The sequence below is a fragment of the Nylanderia fulva genome, unplaced genomic scaffold, assembly GCF_048542155.1.
Source record: "Nylanderia fulva isolate GAGA-0341 unplaced genomic scaffold, ASM4854215v1 Scaffold186, whole genome shotgun sequence".
Classification (NCBI taxonomy): domain Eukaryota; kingdom Metazoa; phylum Arthropoda; class Insecta; order Hymenoptera; family Formicidae; genus Nylanderia; species Nylanderia fulva.
In genome coordinates, this window is record NW_028190119.1 from 190,200 (window position 1) to 207,266 (window position 17,067).

Below are 17,067 nucleotides of genomic sequence, written 5' to 3' on the forward strand. Positions count from 1 at the left end.
TTCTTCCTCTCATTTGAAAAGCACAGTGGATTTCCTGCACCAGCAGAGAGATCCGTGATTTTCCTCCGCTTCCTTGAAAATCATAGTGGATTTCCTGCACTAGCAGAGAGATCCGTGGTTTTCTTTCTCTCATTTGAAAAGCACAGTGGATTTCCTGAATTACTGAAAAGATCCGTGGTTTTCCTCACCTCCTTCGAGAATCATAGTGGATTTCCCGCACTAGCGGAGAGATCTATGGTTTTCTTTCTCTCTCAAGCTTCCTTTTCCCTTTTTTTTATTTGTTATTATTTTATTTTATTTTATTTTGCCTCTCCTTTTCTCTTCTCTCGGGAACCTAAGAATTATTTGGATACTCGGATAGTCCAAATTCGGTTATTTTTAAATTGTTCACATCCGTAGTAGACATTCCTAAGAACCGAAAGTCGCGAGCTGCCGTAAAGCACGTCCAGAACTGACGGAATCGCCGGTTGAGGCGAGAAGTGGTACGGGTCGCGCCAGGGGCTCTCACAGCTGATCTCACCCGAGTTCGTAGGGTCTCTTGGGGACGATACCCGGCGAATCCTTTCTCCCCTCTCCGAACTCCTTGACTCTCCCAGGTCCCCGTCTCCCCTCCTCATAAACTTTCATGATTCTCTTCCAAGCTTCCCCGCATCTTTCGAGATCGAAACAATCGACCTCGTAGATGATACAGAAGAGGAAGCAACCCATCCCGTAGAATCCTTACCAGCTCCTTCCTCACCACTATTCCCTTACACGCAACCATGCGAATGTGAGAACCATAGTATCCCCCCAGAGATTCCCCTTTGTTTCCACGGCACCTTCTCCTTTCTAAAAAGACAACCAAGGAACAAGACCATTTTCCGTTGAGAATGATCTTGTCGAATGGATTGTAAATAGCTTCCCCGCTCCCGATTTCCCCCTCCCCGAAGACAAATCTGTTTTGGCGCTGACGGTTTTTACGATGAGGAATACCTCAGACGCCTAGCGGAACTGTGTCCTCCTGGCACCCTCATTCCTTTTGTTATCCCGAATTTCTCAGCCCCTCTGGGATGTCCCGTAGAGTTTCTTAAATATTTCCTCCCTCTTCTCTTTTCCGAAACTTCCGATTTCCCATGACCTCTACCACACACCTACTTACATGTGTAGTATTAATTATTATTATTATTATTAAGCTCTTATTGTAATACTCAATCGGGATATTAATACCTTTTTACATTTACTCTCTCCTTCGTTATCCCGATTGAAGACCTCCGTACTCATGTATCACCCGCGAATCACATGCACGCACGCACGCACACTCACACGCACCTTCATGTACGTTTTGCGTAGGATTAATGTCTGTAAATTTAATATTTCTTATGTATAAAATTTTTATTTAAAAATTTTATTGGTGATAACGGGTCCCAAAAGTCTGTTTATAAATTATGTCATTAAATGTAAAATATGTAGAAGTCAATATGAATTTTATACCACATAAAAATTTGCTTTTCGGTATTCTAGTATTTATTTCAATGTGATCTCATCTACCATTAATACCGTTAATCGCAAGATCTAGAGATACGTTCGTAAATAAAGAAACCACATCTAAAGAAAACATCTTATCGTTCTCATCAATCTTTTTACCAGACAACATGCTGTACAACTCAAAACTATTATTGGGACCCCTATGGGGTCTCCGTTATCACCAATTATAGCTGACCTGGTTATGCAAGATCTTGAGGATACAGTTCTTAAAGCGTTAAATTTAAAATGTTTGTTCTATTTCCGTTATGTAGATGACATAATACTGGCCACTTCTATGACTAATATGACTCAGATAGTTAATAATTTTAATAACTATCTGATTTTTCTGAATTTTAATAAATATCTGAAATAATCTACATTAAAGAACAGAAAAATGGAATTAATTTAAACAGAGACACCGAATTGCTAGACAGTAGCTATTTTGACATACTTAAAAAATTAGCTGAATCATAGTTTAGAAAAAACATTGGTAATAAATAAATACATCACACTCTCTACCTCGACATTTGTTATTTAAACTTCGTAACACACTTGAAATGTCGAGAAGAAGAACTTGTTAAAACAATAATGTAAGTTGAAAGATTTTTTAATTTTATCTGATATTAATTTAATTCGCGTAAAATATTCACAGCATGATTAAATATCGCAAAACTTGGAATCTCAGACCAATCGGCTTACTCATCTATTGGTCATCAGCGAAGAATCGTTTAACTTTGTATTTTAATGTTTAACCAACTTTGTATTTTAATATTTAACTTTGTATTTTAATACCACAATCTGCACTTCATTCCTCTCGACCAATAGAGCCAAACGCGATGTTATTGCGACAATTAAGAAAGATAGAAAATTTGCAAACTAAGGAATTTGAATCCTATGGTTGGGATCTCAAAAATTCCCCTTGTTCCTTCTCTTAACATCCCCTGTAAAGAAATAGGCGAGAAAAATATTGGTCCGAAAGTCGGCTGAATCGGGAAGCCGACAATTTTTCAGCCGACTTTCGGACCAATATTTTTTTTGGCTATTTTTTTACAGGGGATGTTAAGAGAAGGAACAAGGGGAATTTTTGAGATCCCAACCATAGGATTCAAATTCCTTAGTTTCCAAATTTTCTATCTTTTTTAATTGTCGCAATAACATCGCGTTTGGCTCTATTGGTCGAGAGGAATGAAGTGCAGATTGTAGTTTTAAAAATTAAAGAGCTGACTTAAAAGTATTCTTATTATTGTTTGTATTTTAATATTTGATTTTTACGTATTGAAAAAGACTGTAGTGCAGTCGAAACGTTTACGCTGTATATTGTTTCTCTAACGGAATGAGAATTTAATTATTTAATTATTAATAAATTTTTAGATCTTATTTAATTGCTCGTTTAGTTGGCCTACAATATTTACCTTTTTTTAAATTTTAATAACTATCATGATAGACTTAAATTCACGGTGGAACAAGAGGTTAATTGTACCTTGAATTTTTTAGATTTATTACTTAAAATTATTAATAACACAATATACATAGACTGGTATCAAAAGAAACCTTCTCAGGAAGGACTTTATCATTTTATTCAAACCACCCATTATGCCACAAAATTAGAATAATATATAACCTTGTAGACAGATGTCTGTTGTTATCACACCCACAATTTTTCAATAAAAATTTGGAGTTAATCATTAATATACTCATAAGCAATGGTTACCCTCTTGATCTGATCTTTAACAAAATTAATCGTCGGATAGAACACATCATATCTAAAAAAAGCATTATAGAGAGACAAGCTAACATAGAAAGAACAGAAATTATAGAAAAGGATTCAGTTAATAAAAAATTCTTTGTCATTCCGTATATAAATAGGATCTCAGAAATGATTGTTTTCTCGGTAAAAAATACAGAGTGTATTGTAGGATATAGATGTCTCAACAAACTTGATAATATTATTAAAGCACAGAAAGATAAAACTAAACATCCATGCAATTCGAATGTGGTTTATAAGATCAGTTGCAATAATTGTAATGCATCTTATGTAGGCCAAACGAAGAGGCAATTACAGACGAGACTAAAAGAACATAAAAATAATATCAGGTTGGACTCAACAAAATATTCAGTAATTTCGGAACACATAAGAAATGAACACCATACATTTAATTGGGATAATGTAAAGATTCTGGACAACGAAAATAATTACTATAAAAGACTCATTTCTGAGATGCTACATATTAAAGAACAAAAAAATGGGCTAAATTTAAACAAAGATACTGAGTTACTTAGCAAGTCGTATTTTGATATTTTGAATAAATTAGCGAACAATAAATAATAACAAGACAAATGGGACATTAACGGTTTAAACATAGGTATTAGATCATATATAAACACTCACACTCTCCGATCAAGTAGAGTTTAAAATAAGCTGTCTTTTTATATTGTTGGTTTATCGTGTGTCATCTTCAATAACTTTTTTAAAACGTGGTTTAAAATTGTCAAGAAGGACGATGTTAGGTAAGCATATTGCTAATTGTTGGGGATATATATTGTAATTTCGATATACGTTAATCGTTAATTTTTTATTAATCGCAGCGCCTACGGAACGTTTTAATTTCTCGCTTATTAACGACGAAACTTTTCGAGATCTGAATCAAAATCAAAGATCATATCGAGGCGAACATTGGTTCGACATTTTTCCTACACATGATGGATTAAAACACGCGTTAACTGCTTATAAACTTTCGACTCTGAAGAACTAAAATTAATTTTCGACATTATATAAATTTTTTTATAATTTTATATTTTAATAATATATTGAAGAAGACCGCGTGCGATTGAAACATTTATTTTAGAATGACTGTATTTTTGCGTTAGTTTTAATATTCAATGATTGTAACCTAATAATTTATACATGAAATAAATATTATTTGATTGAACAACTCGAATATTCAGCTCGATAAGTTGGCCTTGCATTTATCACTTTTTGTTTTTCAATATACGAGCGAAACTTTGTATCAATTTATTTCTAATCTCTAATTATGAATTTAGCTCTATATAATTAATTGAATAAAAAATCCCACTCTCGTTCCTTCCCAAACCAGAAGTCGCACAAGGTCCCATCCCGAGCAAAAGAGATTAAATTCTCTTGCTGAAAAAAGATCTCCGACGACTTTTTAAAATAGAGTAATAATGACCTGCTCGGTTGTTGACCTATTTGGGCCTTCGCACGTTTGTTCGGGTCGGACAGATGCACCGTTCGGCGTCGTTCGACAAAAAAAAGTAGTTACGTCCTTCCTCTGATTCTTCCTTTCTTGAGTCTGAACGTAACATTACATTCGAATTATTAACCGACATTGACATAGTAATGTTTATCGAACGGGGTATATGCGGCGGTCTTAGTCAATGTTCCAATAGATACGCGCATGCTAATAACAAGTACATGCAATCGTACGACCCATCGAAACCTTCATCCTACCTCATGAATTTTGATGTGAATAATTTGTACGGATGGGCAATGTGACAGCAATTGCCGTATGCTGATTTTCAATAGGTCGACGACGATGTGTCGAATTTCGACGTAACATCTATCGCGCAAGATTCGCCTACAGGTTATATTCTCGAAGTAGATTTAGAGTATCCGCAGCATCTTCATGATGCGCACATTGACCTACCGTTTTACCCGACGCGCGATAAGCCGCCCGGGAGTATAAACTCCTCGCAACGCTTTACGATAAGAAGCGCTACGTCATACACTATCGTAATCTGCAGCAGTGCACGCGCCACGGGCTACATATAACAAAAATATACCGCATACTACAATTCACACAGTCAGCGTGGCTTCGAAAATACATCGAACTCAACACATAGTTTAGAACGAAAAACGATTTTGAAAAAAATTTATATAAATTAATGAATAATGCGGTATTTGGCAAGATGATGGAAAATGTGCGCAATCATGTGGACGTAAAACTAATAACAAAGTGGGACGGACAATCCGGCGCGGAGGCAATGATCGCGAAGCCAAATTTTCATAGTAGAAGCATATTTTTGGAAAAATTGGTTGCCGTAGAATTACGCAACCTCGAAGTTAAAATCTATAAATCAATCTATGTCGGCATGTGCATACTCGACATATCGAAAATATGTCTTTATGAATTTCACCATGAATACATCCCAGCAAACACAGTATATAAATGTTATATACTTAAGCATGTACATGTAACGTATGTTAGTTGTAATTTCCCACTCATAGATGTAACATTTTTAATATTACATATATTACATTGTAGTTATATTGTCATTATATCTCAAGATAGCACTGACTTATCAATACATCAATGTGCTATTTGGTATATAATTACAATATAACTACAATGTAATATGTTATATTAAAATGTTACATCTATGAGTGGGAAATTACAACTAACATGGATGTTACATGTAACGTACACGTTATATTACCTGTTATATTCCGTTTTATTATAGCAATGTAACAATTATATATCGGTGTTTGCTGGGATGTTACTGCTTTATCGTGACAAATGCTGGGTAATGTACACTGACACAGACAGTCTAATTTATCAAATTAAATGCGAAAACATCTATGAAAATTTGAAACGCGATATCGCCAGATTGATACAAGCGATTACGCTACAAATAATGCGTACGGTATACCGCTCGCGAATAAAAAGGTGCCGGGTCTGATGAAGGACGAGAATACAGCGCGATAATGACCGAATTCGTCGGGCTTAGAGCAAAAATGTACGCGGTGAGGGTGGGTAGTAAAAAGGACACGAAGAAGGCAAAAGGTGTGAAAAGTAATGTCGTCGCGAGAATGATAACATTCGACGATTGTACGCGCTTGCCTTAATGACGAGATTAAAATGACGCGACAGCAGTCGTGTATAAGATCGAAATTGCATAAAGTGTATACCATCAGCGAGACGAAAATTGCTCGAAGTCCCTACGATGACAAGCGGTATGTCGTACCTGATTCGACCGACACCTTACCGTGGGGACATTACCGAATATACCGCTGTAAATTATATTTATTATATTTATTATATTTATTATATTTAAGAGTTTTAACAAGGCTCTGTAATATAAATATAAATTTAACGTATAAGACGGGCAACAAGAGCCAAATCGCGGATGACAATGCGTTATCCTAATGAAACTAAATCATTTTTTCGTTAGAATTAAATACCGGTGCACAAGGAACCAAATTTTAACTTGGACACGGACAAGATTTTAAATATGAAATAATCTCATATTTTGAGATTTAATTTCAATACCCCTTTAACCCCCCTACGGAAAATAAATAAATGAATGCAAGAGAAAAATATAGATCCGAAAATCGCTGAATCGGGAATCGAACCCGAGACCTTTCGCTTGCCGGGCGACTGCTCTTCCAGCTGAGCTATTCAGATCCTTTCGATTCTATACTTTTCTCTGTTATATATATTAATGTTGGTAAACAAACGCATTTTTTAAGCCAGCGTGTATCAAATATAAGAGTTTTAACAAGGCTCTGTAATATAAATATAAATTTAACGTATAAGACGGGCAACAAGAGCCAAATCGCGGATGACAATGCGTTATCCTAACGAAACTAAATAATTTTTCGTTAGAATTAAATACCGGTGCACAAGGCACCAAATTTTTACTTGGACACGGCCAAGATTTTAAATATGAAATAACTCATATTTTGAGATTTAATTTCAATACCCCTTTAACCCCCCTACGGAAAATAAATTATTTCATATTTAAAATCTTGGCCGTGTCCAAGTAAAAATTTGGTGCCTTGTGCACCGGTATTTAATTCTAACGAAAAATGATTTAGTTTCGTTAGGATAACGCATTGTCATCCGCGATTTGGCTCTTGTTGCCCGTCTTATACGTTAAATTTATATTTATTATATTTATTACATTTATTAATATAAACCTAAACCATCGATAAGTCTTGGGTTGAATGTAGATAAATTGAACAAAGTAATAACAAGAACCCATTATTCACATACTTCTTTTGAGTCTTCCTCTCTTTCTTCGTTATATGAAATCGAGTTAGATCCTTCAAAATTTAATGTTCCAACAAATCCGCTTAAAGAAATAAAAAATTTGTTAACATCTCGTCTTTTGACATTCCACTTGATGTACAATGTCTTTTATAACTGGGAGAGAATTTTAGTCTACCCATTATTAATAAAAATAACGCGATTATAGATCTAATAAAAAATGTCGAAAAATAACATCTTCAAACTACCTCTTAATATTCGATCCGCAGTGAGAAATAGATCCATTACAATTATAAATAAGTTTTCTAATAATACTATTCATTTGACAGAAAATGAAAAATTTTTGATTCGATCTGCTCTTATAACTAATAAGTTTATTAAAGACAATCCTATATCATTTTCACAAAGGCTGATAAAGGCAAATGTTACAATGGCAATTGATAAAGAAGTTTATTTATCAAAAATGAACAGTATATTAAACAATACCAATACCTACTTAAAAGTTAATAAAGATCCAACCAAAAGGTAATTCATGATCTGCATTCTCTTCTCGTCAGGTGGAAGAACAAGAAGTACATCTCCGAGACCCAGTATAAATCTCTTAATTGCAGACGGCATACTACCGAGAGCTTATGGGTTGCCAAAAATACATAAACCGGACTGCCCTTTCCGTATTATCGTCTCTTGGTGGATACTCCTCTTCATGATTTAGCAAGATTTTTACACGATATAATCTATAAGTCACTCCCCAAAACTAATACTCGTAGTTATGTTGACAACAGTTTTCATTTAGTAGATAGATTGAATGGATTATGTGTTGAGGAGAATTATAAATTAATTTCCTTGGATGTAATATCTCTTTTTACTAATGTTCCATCAGAATTGGCATTAGCTGGGATTGAGAAAAGGTGGGATTTTATAAAATTAAATTGTGCAATCCCTAAAGATGAATTTTTATTGGCAGTCCGTTTTATTCTTAATTCTACGTTTTTTTACATTTGATAATGTTTGCTACCAGCAAACTTTTGGCACACCCATGGCTCCCCTCTGTCACCTGTCTTGGCCGATATCACCTTACAAGATCTGGAAATAACAATGGAACCTTAGAATTGATTGGTTTCATAAAGATACCTTTTCAGGGAGAGATATCTTAATTTTGAGTCGCAGCATCCCTTTTGCCAAAAAAGAGGCACCGTAATAGGATTAGTTGACAGAGTATGCATGCTTTCTCATCCAAGATTTCAACAGAAAAATTTTGAATTAGTCACCAACATCTTATTGAACAACGGTTATCCGCTAGAAATCATTTTTCGCATAGTTAGAGAGCGACTGGCTTTATTGTTTCAGACTAGACTAAATAAAAATAAAAATAAAAACAACACAATATTTGCGGTTGACAAAAATAATACAATGGACAATGAAACGAGCTCATTTTTTAACATACCTTATATATCGAACATTTCATCTCATTTCAAACAAGCAACCCAGGATCTAAATACAAAAATGTCTTATACAGGGATCAATAAGCTCAGTCGTTACATTAAGGTACAAAAGACAAAGTTTCTAGTGATTTGCGTAAGAATGTTGTATATAAGATTAAATGTAACGATTTGCGATGCATCTTACGTGGGTCAGACGGGGAGACTTTTGAAAACGCGTGTTGGTGAACATAAAAAAACACATTACCAGAAATACTTCCCAAAAGTCAGTGATCACAGATCATAGATTGCTAAACCACGAATTCGATTGGGAAAATGTTGAGGTTTTGGATAAGGAGCGTTATCTGGGGAAGAGACTGGTGTCGGAGATGATTGTATAAAAAGACAGGCAAATGGTTTGAACCTGCAGGAGGACACTGAGCGCCTAAGCGAAGCTTACACACCGTTTTTTTAAATAGTAAAGAGCTTTCTTAATTGGACTGAGATTTCCTATTTATATATAAAATAAACTATTTTTTCTTATTTTCATACAAAATATTTTTTCACTGAATATAACTTAATTTATTTTTATTTTTTAAATGTAATGTCTAATTTTCATTTGATATTTTAGCAATTTGATCACTTATTAATTTTTAATTTCTAACTTGCGTTTTTAATTAATTTGAACTTTAATCTTACCAATGTTAATTGAATTTTCTTAATTCTTTTAGTATTTTTGATCATTTATTAATCTTTAATCTCTAATTTGTAGTGTAAGTAATTTAATTTCTAATTACAGCAATGCTAATTTAGTTTTTTAAATTATTAATTTAGTTACATTACACATAATCTATATTATTGACATTTGGGTTGGTTTTATTTGGTTGACTTTTACATTATTTATGGTTGTCTATTTAAAATTTTATTTTTGGACATTGTTACATCACATTATATATGGACATTTTAATTTTTATATCTTGATCATTTTATTGTTGTTATTTTGATAATTCATGCCTATATATAGTTATGTTCTTTCTATTTACTTCTACATATGATTGTTTCAAGGTGCTTGCCTCGGTGTTCTTTTGTATGTTTGAAATATTGTGACCGAGTTCTCAGTTCTTTGTACAGTCTAATGTATCCATTGCGTGTTCCCGAACGTCTTTTAGAGTCTTTCGTTGTCTGGTGAGTTAAAACCAAAGAAATTTTACTTGGTTTCCAATCACTTTACAACATCAGTGACAGTGAATTCTTGTTGATTAAATAGTGATGGAGAATAACCACCCCATCCAGTAAAAAAACTCACTCGACAGGAATCGATAGCTGTCTTAACTGCCAAACATGAGGTCTGAGAATAGCTTGCGAGGATGACTGGTACACGAGTGGAGAGGCTTTCTTTAAAATTTTATTAATTGTATGTACGGTCTTTTTCTTGTCGGTGCGTAGTACTTTTTTATGCTTTTTGTTTTATTATATATATATTTTGTTTTTTAGTCCTGAAGATGGCCCAAAGTGTGGAGCCGAAACGTAGATTTAAATAAACAAATAATTATCAAGAATAACTACATCTTTATTCCCCTCTTTGAGTTTAAATATTAAGATATTTGTTTAGTTTGTTAATTATAATTTGGCTCTTATTAGCCGTTGATACTTTTAATTGTATATATTTATTATATTTATTATTATATTTTTATATTTATTATTTTTATATTATATTATTATATTTTTTATATTTATTATATGTGTATTTCATATATATAATATTTATATATTGTAAGGATGTATTAATAAGGGATTATATATTTTTTTTGTTATGCATATATTTTCATATATGTTGTACACTATATATGTATTTTATAAATTGTTGAATAAAATATGATGCGCATTAAATAACATTGTTTTTATGTATCCAAGAGTTGTGCGAACTGTCGAATCCCAGCCATTTCACATAAACCTCGTCACCCCTCCTGCGCAATATTTTCTCCACGAGGTACACATCCGGATAATTTGCACGATGCAGCTCATGCTCGTAAAACGCTCCAGCGATAGATGTCTTGCGATAATCCTCGAGTAGATATGTTACGGGATTAGTATGCTGCACTTTAACAATCTTAAACACCTCGGTTGTCCAATTTGGCGTGTATCCCTTCTCGAAAAGTTGTTTGTACTTGCTGACGCGTACCTGATCACCTACTTTGAACTTTGCCGGGCCCGCGATTTTTACACGATTGTACACGGTAGCCAAGAGTCTTTCGGCGATCGCGGGGGGTAACGTCGGCGGGTCGCATACCAATCGTTCGATGCTTGCGTCCGTTGTAATCTGATACGAGACGTGGCAGCATGTCGAACCACTTGTAAGTACCATTCAGCGTAAACATCTTCCACATGTCGTTCTTTAGCGTGCGATTGAATCGTTCGACGACCGACGCCTTCAATATCGAATATGTAGAATAGTGATTAATGTCATGTCTTCGCATAAGTCGTTGCACATCGGCGTTGTAAAATTCCTTTCCGTTATCGGTTTGCATGTTTTTCGGGCATCTCTTGCTATCCCGAATTATCTTGGCGATTGCGTCAGCTGTCTCGCTTCCTCCTTTACTCTTGAGTGGTACAGCCCACGCATACTTGCTCAACACATCGATGACTGGTGAGTATGTAGTGGTAACCTCTGTTGAAAACGGGAGTATGGACGCATCTCGACAATGTCGGCTTGCCACAAATCATCGTATCCTCGCACTATGACATGTCTTCGAGGGAAATTTTTTCTCGCTGACGCGTGCAACTCGTTTACCAACTGCCGTCTCTCCAAACTATGTTGCTCGTTGTTATTTTCACTATTCATTCTCGTTCTTTTGCGTTCTTTCGGGTTCGCGCCTCGTTCTTTTGCGTTCTTTTGGGTTAAATTCTCGTTGTTTCGGGTTAATTCTCGTTCTTTCGGGTTCTTTCGGGTTCTTTCGGGTTCGTGCCTCGTTCTTTCGGGTTCGTGCCTCGTTGTTTCGGGTTAAATTCTCGTTGTTTCGGGTTCGCGCCTCGTTCTTTTGCGTTCTTTCGGGTTTTTTTTGGGTTAGATTCTCGTTCTTTCGGGTTCGCGCCTCGTTCTTTTGCGTTCTTTCGGGTTTTTTTTGGGTTAGATTCTCGTTGTTTCGGGTTCGTGCCTCGTTGTTTCGGTTTCGTGCCTCGTTGTTTCGGTGTTTTTTCACGTTCGTATCACGTTGTTTCGGGTTCTTTCACGTTCGTTTACTCACGTCCTTGGCCCATTCGAAAATCGTTCCTGACTCGATCACAGCCTCGTCCCAAGTCGTTTCTGATACGTTCGTAGCCCGCCTTGGCCCGTTCGCAGCCGTCCCTGACCTGTTCGCAACCCTTACTGAGTTGTTGATAGCCTTTTATGTAACCTTTAAGGACTTGTTCGTAGCCTCGTTCGCAACCCTGTTTGACATGATCGTAACCTCGATCGTAGCGGTCGCGTTCACCACCGTTTCCAGGTCGTTCACTGCTGCTTCCGGGTCGTTCACTGCTGCTTCCAGGTCGGTCACTGATGCCACTCATTGTTGTTTGGTAGCACGCTAATAATCCTTCGTAGCTGTTCAACAATTGTTTGCAACCACTCGAGAATCCTTTCTAGACGTTTCACAACTGTTTGATAGACGTTTCTGAGCCAACCGCTCATTAGATGTCTGAGGTAGTGTTTGGCGCACTGCAGAAGCTCTTTTATCGCAGTTTCCAACGCTCGTACATCCTTCTCTAACGCAGCCAGCTTCTCATCTGACTCTTTCTGTTGGATCATCAATGTTTTAAAGCACTCTTCCAGGTACAATTTGTTGACGACATCGGTATCCGCCTCAGGTTGCGCTACACGGCGAATCTTGCGCGATCTCGCGTCATAATCTGCAGCGACGCGATGCAGAGCGTTTTTGCGCACGCATTTTCTAATCAATCTATACCATTGATCGTTTGTGCCAGGGGTTGCATCATTTCTCCTCTCGAATAATCCAAATTTATTGATAGACATTTTTTCAATGCTTTGTAAAGTGTCACACGATGAACTGAATAGATTGTCGGGAACCTTGTTTAATTTATAATAATGCCCGCTTCCCGCAGTTCCTCGATAATCGACAAGATCTCGTTGTCATGCGCGTTGTTGCCAGCTTGGTGCGAAGCATCGAGCAATCGTAGGCGATCCACTAGCTCGTTGGGGTCGTCCCAGTGCACGTAATCAATCTTATTGTTGGTTAGCGTCATAGCGCGAGGCATTCCCATGCCAGATTTTGGGTCGTCCGATTCCACCCGCGTCAACGGTGCGATTATATATTTGTACTTGTCCCCCTTGCTACTCTTCACACGGCCTTGCACATCAAAATTGCGTTTATGCGCATTTGTCGCCAATAATATGCGCTTGTATTTTTGCAAATCATCCTCCTGGTAATCAGGTCTTTTCTTGAAGATCAACTCGTACAATCCGGGCGTTCCAATATACCGCGTGTCGCCTATGATTATATTGTCATCTTTGTCAATCGCGAATCGCTTGCTGCCGAGCCGCATTTCATTTCTCGCCGAAGTAGACTCCGTATACATTATCAATTTCTTTCTTCTCATCAGCACCGAGGAGAGCGTCCATATACTTTTGTCCTAATGGCCCCCAATCCTTTCGCATCATTTGTCGACCTTCCAACGATCTTAACCAGTGTCGAAAGGATATTTCGGGCGGGTTACGCGTGGTTTCGAAAACATTTTCGTCTACGAGTGTTTTGGGTATCACAGGTTGTGCGTTTTTCGGTGTAGATGTTGTCGGCAATGAAGCGTCCAATGGCTTCAAAATATCATATTTTCTTTTTTTCAATGTCTCCTCCTCCTCCTCTTTATATCGCTTGATGGTTTTATGTTTACTCTTTTTCGGTGTTTCCCCCTCATACCGTGTCTCGATCTTCACATTGTCATCGTCGTCGGTGTTAGGCTCGTTTTTCACCGAAATCGTCGCGTTGTCGACAATCTTTTGTAGCGGCTCGATAATAGGTTTAAAGTGAGTCTTGACGGCGATATCATCATCGATCTTTCCGGTCTTCAGAGCGCGGTGTTTCTTGCGGATCGATTCGGCCGTCTTCGCAATCTCCTTGGCAACCTTTTCACGCTCGCGAATATTATCAGCCATGTCGGCAGCACTCTCTCTAGAGTTTCTCTCGACTGGGAGGATTGTTGGCGACGACTAATGGCTCTGCGGTATCGCGAACTCGTTAAATCCTTTTCTGTATCGCCCGTTCGAAAGCGAGCTGTCTTTGTCTATCACTAGAAATCCATACTTTTGTTGCCAACATGTACGACATAAATTACTGAAATCCTCATACTGACATGTCGGTATTCACGTGATCGTTGTACACGTGCTTCAAATTGGTAGGCGTCCTGTTTAAACAGGATTAGCAGGTTCGCGTTGTCGCGTATAAGATGTTTCGGTATTCTCGCGTATGTCTGACAGAGATAGAAGCAGTCGATGTTCGAGTGGCGCCCCATTGAGAAGTACTCTCTTATCGTATCTTGCTTGTCGCATGCCACGTCATCAAAGACAAAAATTGAATTTGGATAAGCCTCGCTCGGTGGAATGACGTCACTGTTATTGGAGAATGTAAAGTAGCCGATTTCGTCAATCGGCGTCAATAAATCTTCCAAATAGCGATATTTCGGCTGTTGCAGCGATTTAGAGTACACGTACACGTTCTCGAAACGCACACCGTGCGGACTTTCCAGCAGGCTTATCAACACGTTGGTTTTACCGCAGTTTGAGGGGCCGCAAACGATCGCGCGTATAGTTGTCGGTAGCATCGTACCGTGTTTGCGCACACCTTCGTTCACGCTGCAGCGTACTCTGTCGTCGTAATTCATCACTCGTATCGTCAGAGGTTGTCGCACGAATTTCATTTTCTCACTCCCGATTTGACCTCCAACGTCCGCCTATTTATAGCTGTGCGGACTCGCGCTTTGCTCAGTAATCGTCTAGAGATTGCAACGGATGTCAACGAAAATAGGCACAGGTGTATTAAATCGTGCGATAAACGCACTTCCGGTCGAGCTTCATATTCCCGGCTATCAATTTTGCGGCCCGGGAACTCGTTTGGAAAAGCGATTGGCTAGAGGTGATCAAGGTGTCAACCCATTGGACGCGGCGTGCCGTGAACACGATATAGCGTACTCTCGGAGCAGCGAACTCGCCGAGAGACACGCGGCGGATAAGGTACTCGCCGAGAAAGCAAAAACTCGTATCGTCGCGAAAGACTCGAGTCTCGGTGAGAGAGCCGCGGCCGCAGTTGTCTGGACAGCGATGAAGGCCAAGACGAAGCTCGGCATGGGCTTGAAAACGAAAAAGAGGAAGACGAAGAAGAGGGTACTTTCGGCAGCGAAACGAGGCGGATTTTTGCCGATTTTACCAATGCTGGGCGCGCTCGGATCCCTGGTTGGCGGAGCGGCTGGCGTAGCAAAAGCGGTAAATGACAGAAAAGCCGCGCAACGTCAGTTGCAAGAGATACTACGCCACAATCGCGCCATGGAAGGCCGCGGACTGTATCTCGCCCCTTACAAATATGGACGAGGAGCGAAGAAAAAAAAAAAACGTCAAAAAAACGTTAAAAATGCCGAAAGGTGTAACTACAAATGTGCAATTGCTACAACTTGCAAAACGTATGCACATTCCATACTTTAGAGGTGTATTTATGCGCAATAATTTACCGATAAATGGCGCGCGAGAAAATGAGAGTGGTATCGTTAATCTAGACAGTACAGACGGTCCTGGCACTCATTGGGTGGCGTATGCTAAAAGAGGAAATCGCGCAATCTATTTCGACAGTTTTGGCAATCTTCGACCACCCGAGGAATTGGTGCGATATTTAAATGTGCCGAAATTGGAATACAATTACACCTCTTATCAAACGTATGATCAGAGTATCTGCGGACAGTTGTGCTTGCAGTTTCTCCGAGAGATTGAATTTTAGTTCAACTTGCAGCGAATTTAAAGACTGACATTGCGTTATTTAACTCAGTTTTGTCAACATGTCGCTAACACTAACATTGACTGGGAAGAGTAGCGTTCTCGCGGCGACCTACTTTCCGCCCATAGATTTGAGCGACGCGGACTACGAGCTCGGTCTGACGGATTTTGAAACTTATCACACTATATCGAATGTGAATTCCTCGAATAATAAATTTTACTACGGCAAAGACGATGCGGAAATTACGATTCCCGAGGGATCGTACGAGCTGCAAGCGATACATGAATTTTTGAAACGCGCACTTTCCCGAAAACATAATGCTGTTAGCGATAAAGGTGTCGACGATGAAGATTACCCAATCGTGCTCCGCGCTAATTACAATACGATGAGAAGCGAGATCAAGTGTGCCTACAGAGTAAACTTTAGCATGCCCAACAACATTGGATCGCTGCTGGGATTCTCGAATCGTATACTGCAACCGCGAAAATGGCACAAATCGAACATGGCGATTAATATTATCAACGTGAACATTATCCGCATAGAGTGTAACGTGACCGCGGGTGCATACTGCAACGATAAACTCGTTCACACGATACATGAATTTTCACCGAGGGTACCACCAGGATATAAGATATCGGAAACGCCGGCGCAGATCATTTACCTGCCGGTCTTCGTACGGAGCATTACTGATTTAGTGTTACGCGTTACTGATCAGGAGGGACGATTGCTCGATTTTCGAGGTGAAGAGATAACAATTAGATTGCACGTACGACGGCGGGCTACCCTCGTGCGACGGGATGCTCGTGTTGAATAAAGACACGAAGAACACAATCAGACCAGCAGCAACATCATTCGCTAATATCAAATCAACTACGAAGAAGAGACTCACCTCGTCAAACGTTGCGTTTTTACAATCTTTGGGATTTGCGGTGCGCGCCATCTGAACAATGACTGAGATTCTTAACATCGAGGAAGAGCCAGTCTTTGACGATCGCATCGTCAAGATTGAGACTCACACATACAACCCGTTTGCCAACACAACATTTGGATACAGCGACGAGATAAGAATACCCATACAACAACAGGATTTATATACATTGCCGTATGAGAGTTTCTTATATATCGAGGGAGAACTAAAGATAAACCATCCAATTGAGGGATCCA

General features: G+C 38.3%; 1 protein-coding gene across 1 annotated transcript; it reads right to left on the reverse strand.

Moving 5' to 3' along the window:
* Positions 1-12,641: 12,641 nt before the first annotated feature.
* LOC146723572 (uncharacterized) lies at positions 12,642-14,142 on the reverse strand. Its single transcript, XM_085481619.1, is given in 2 exon segments — positions 12,642-13,478; positions 13,480-14,142. Coding segments are annotated over 2 exon segments (1,077 nt in total). The 5' UTR covers positions 14,079-14,142; the 3' UTR covers positions 12,642-13,000.
* Positions 14,143-17,067: the final 2,925 nt, after the last annotated feature.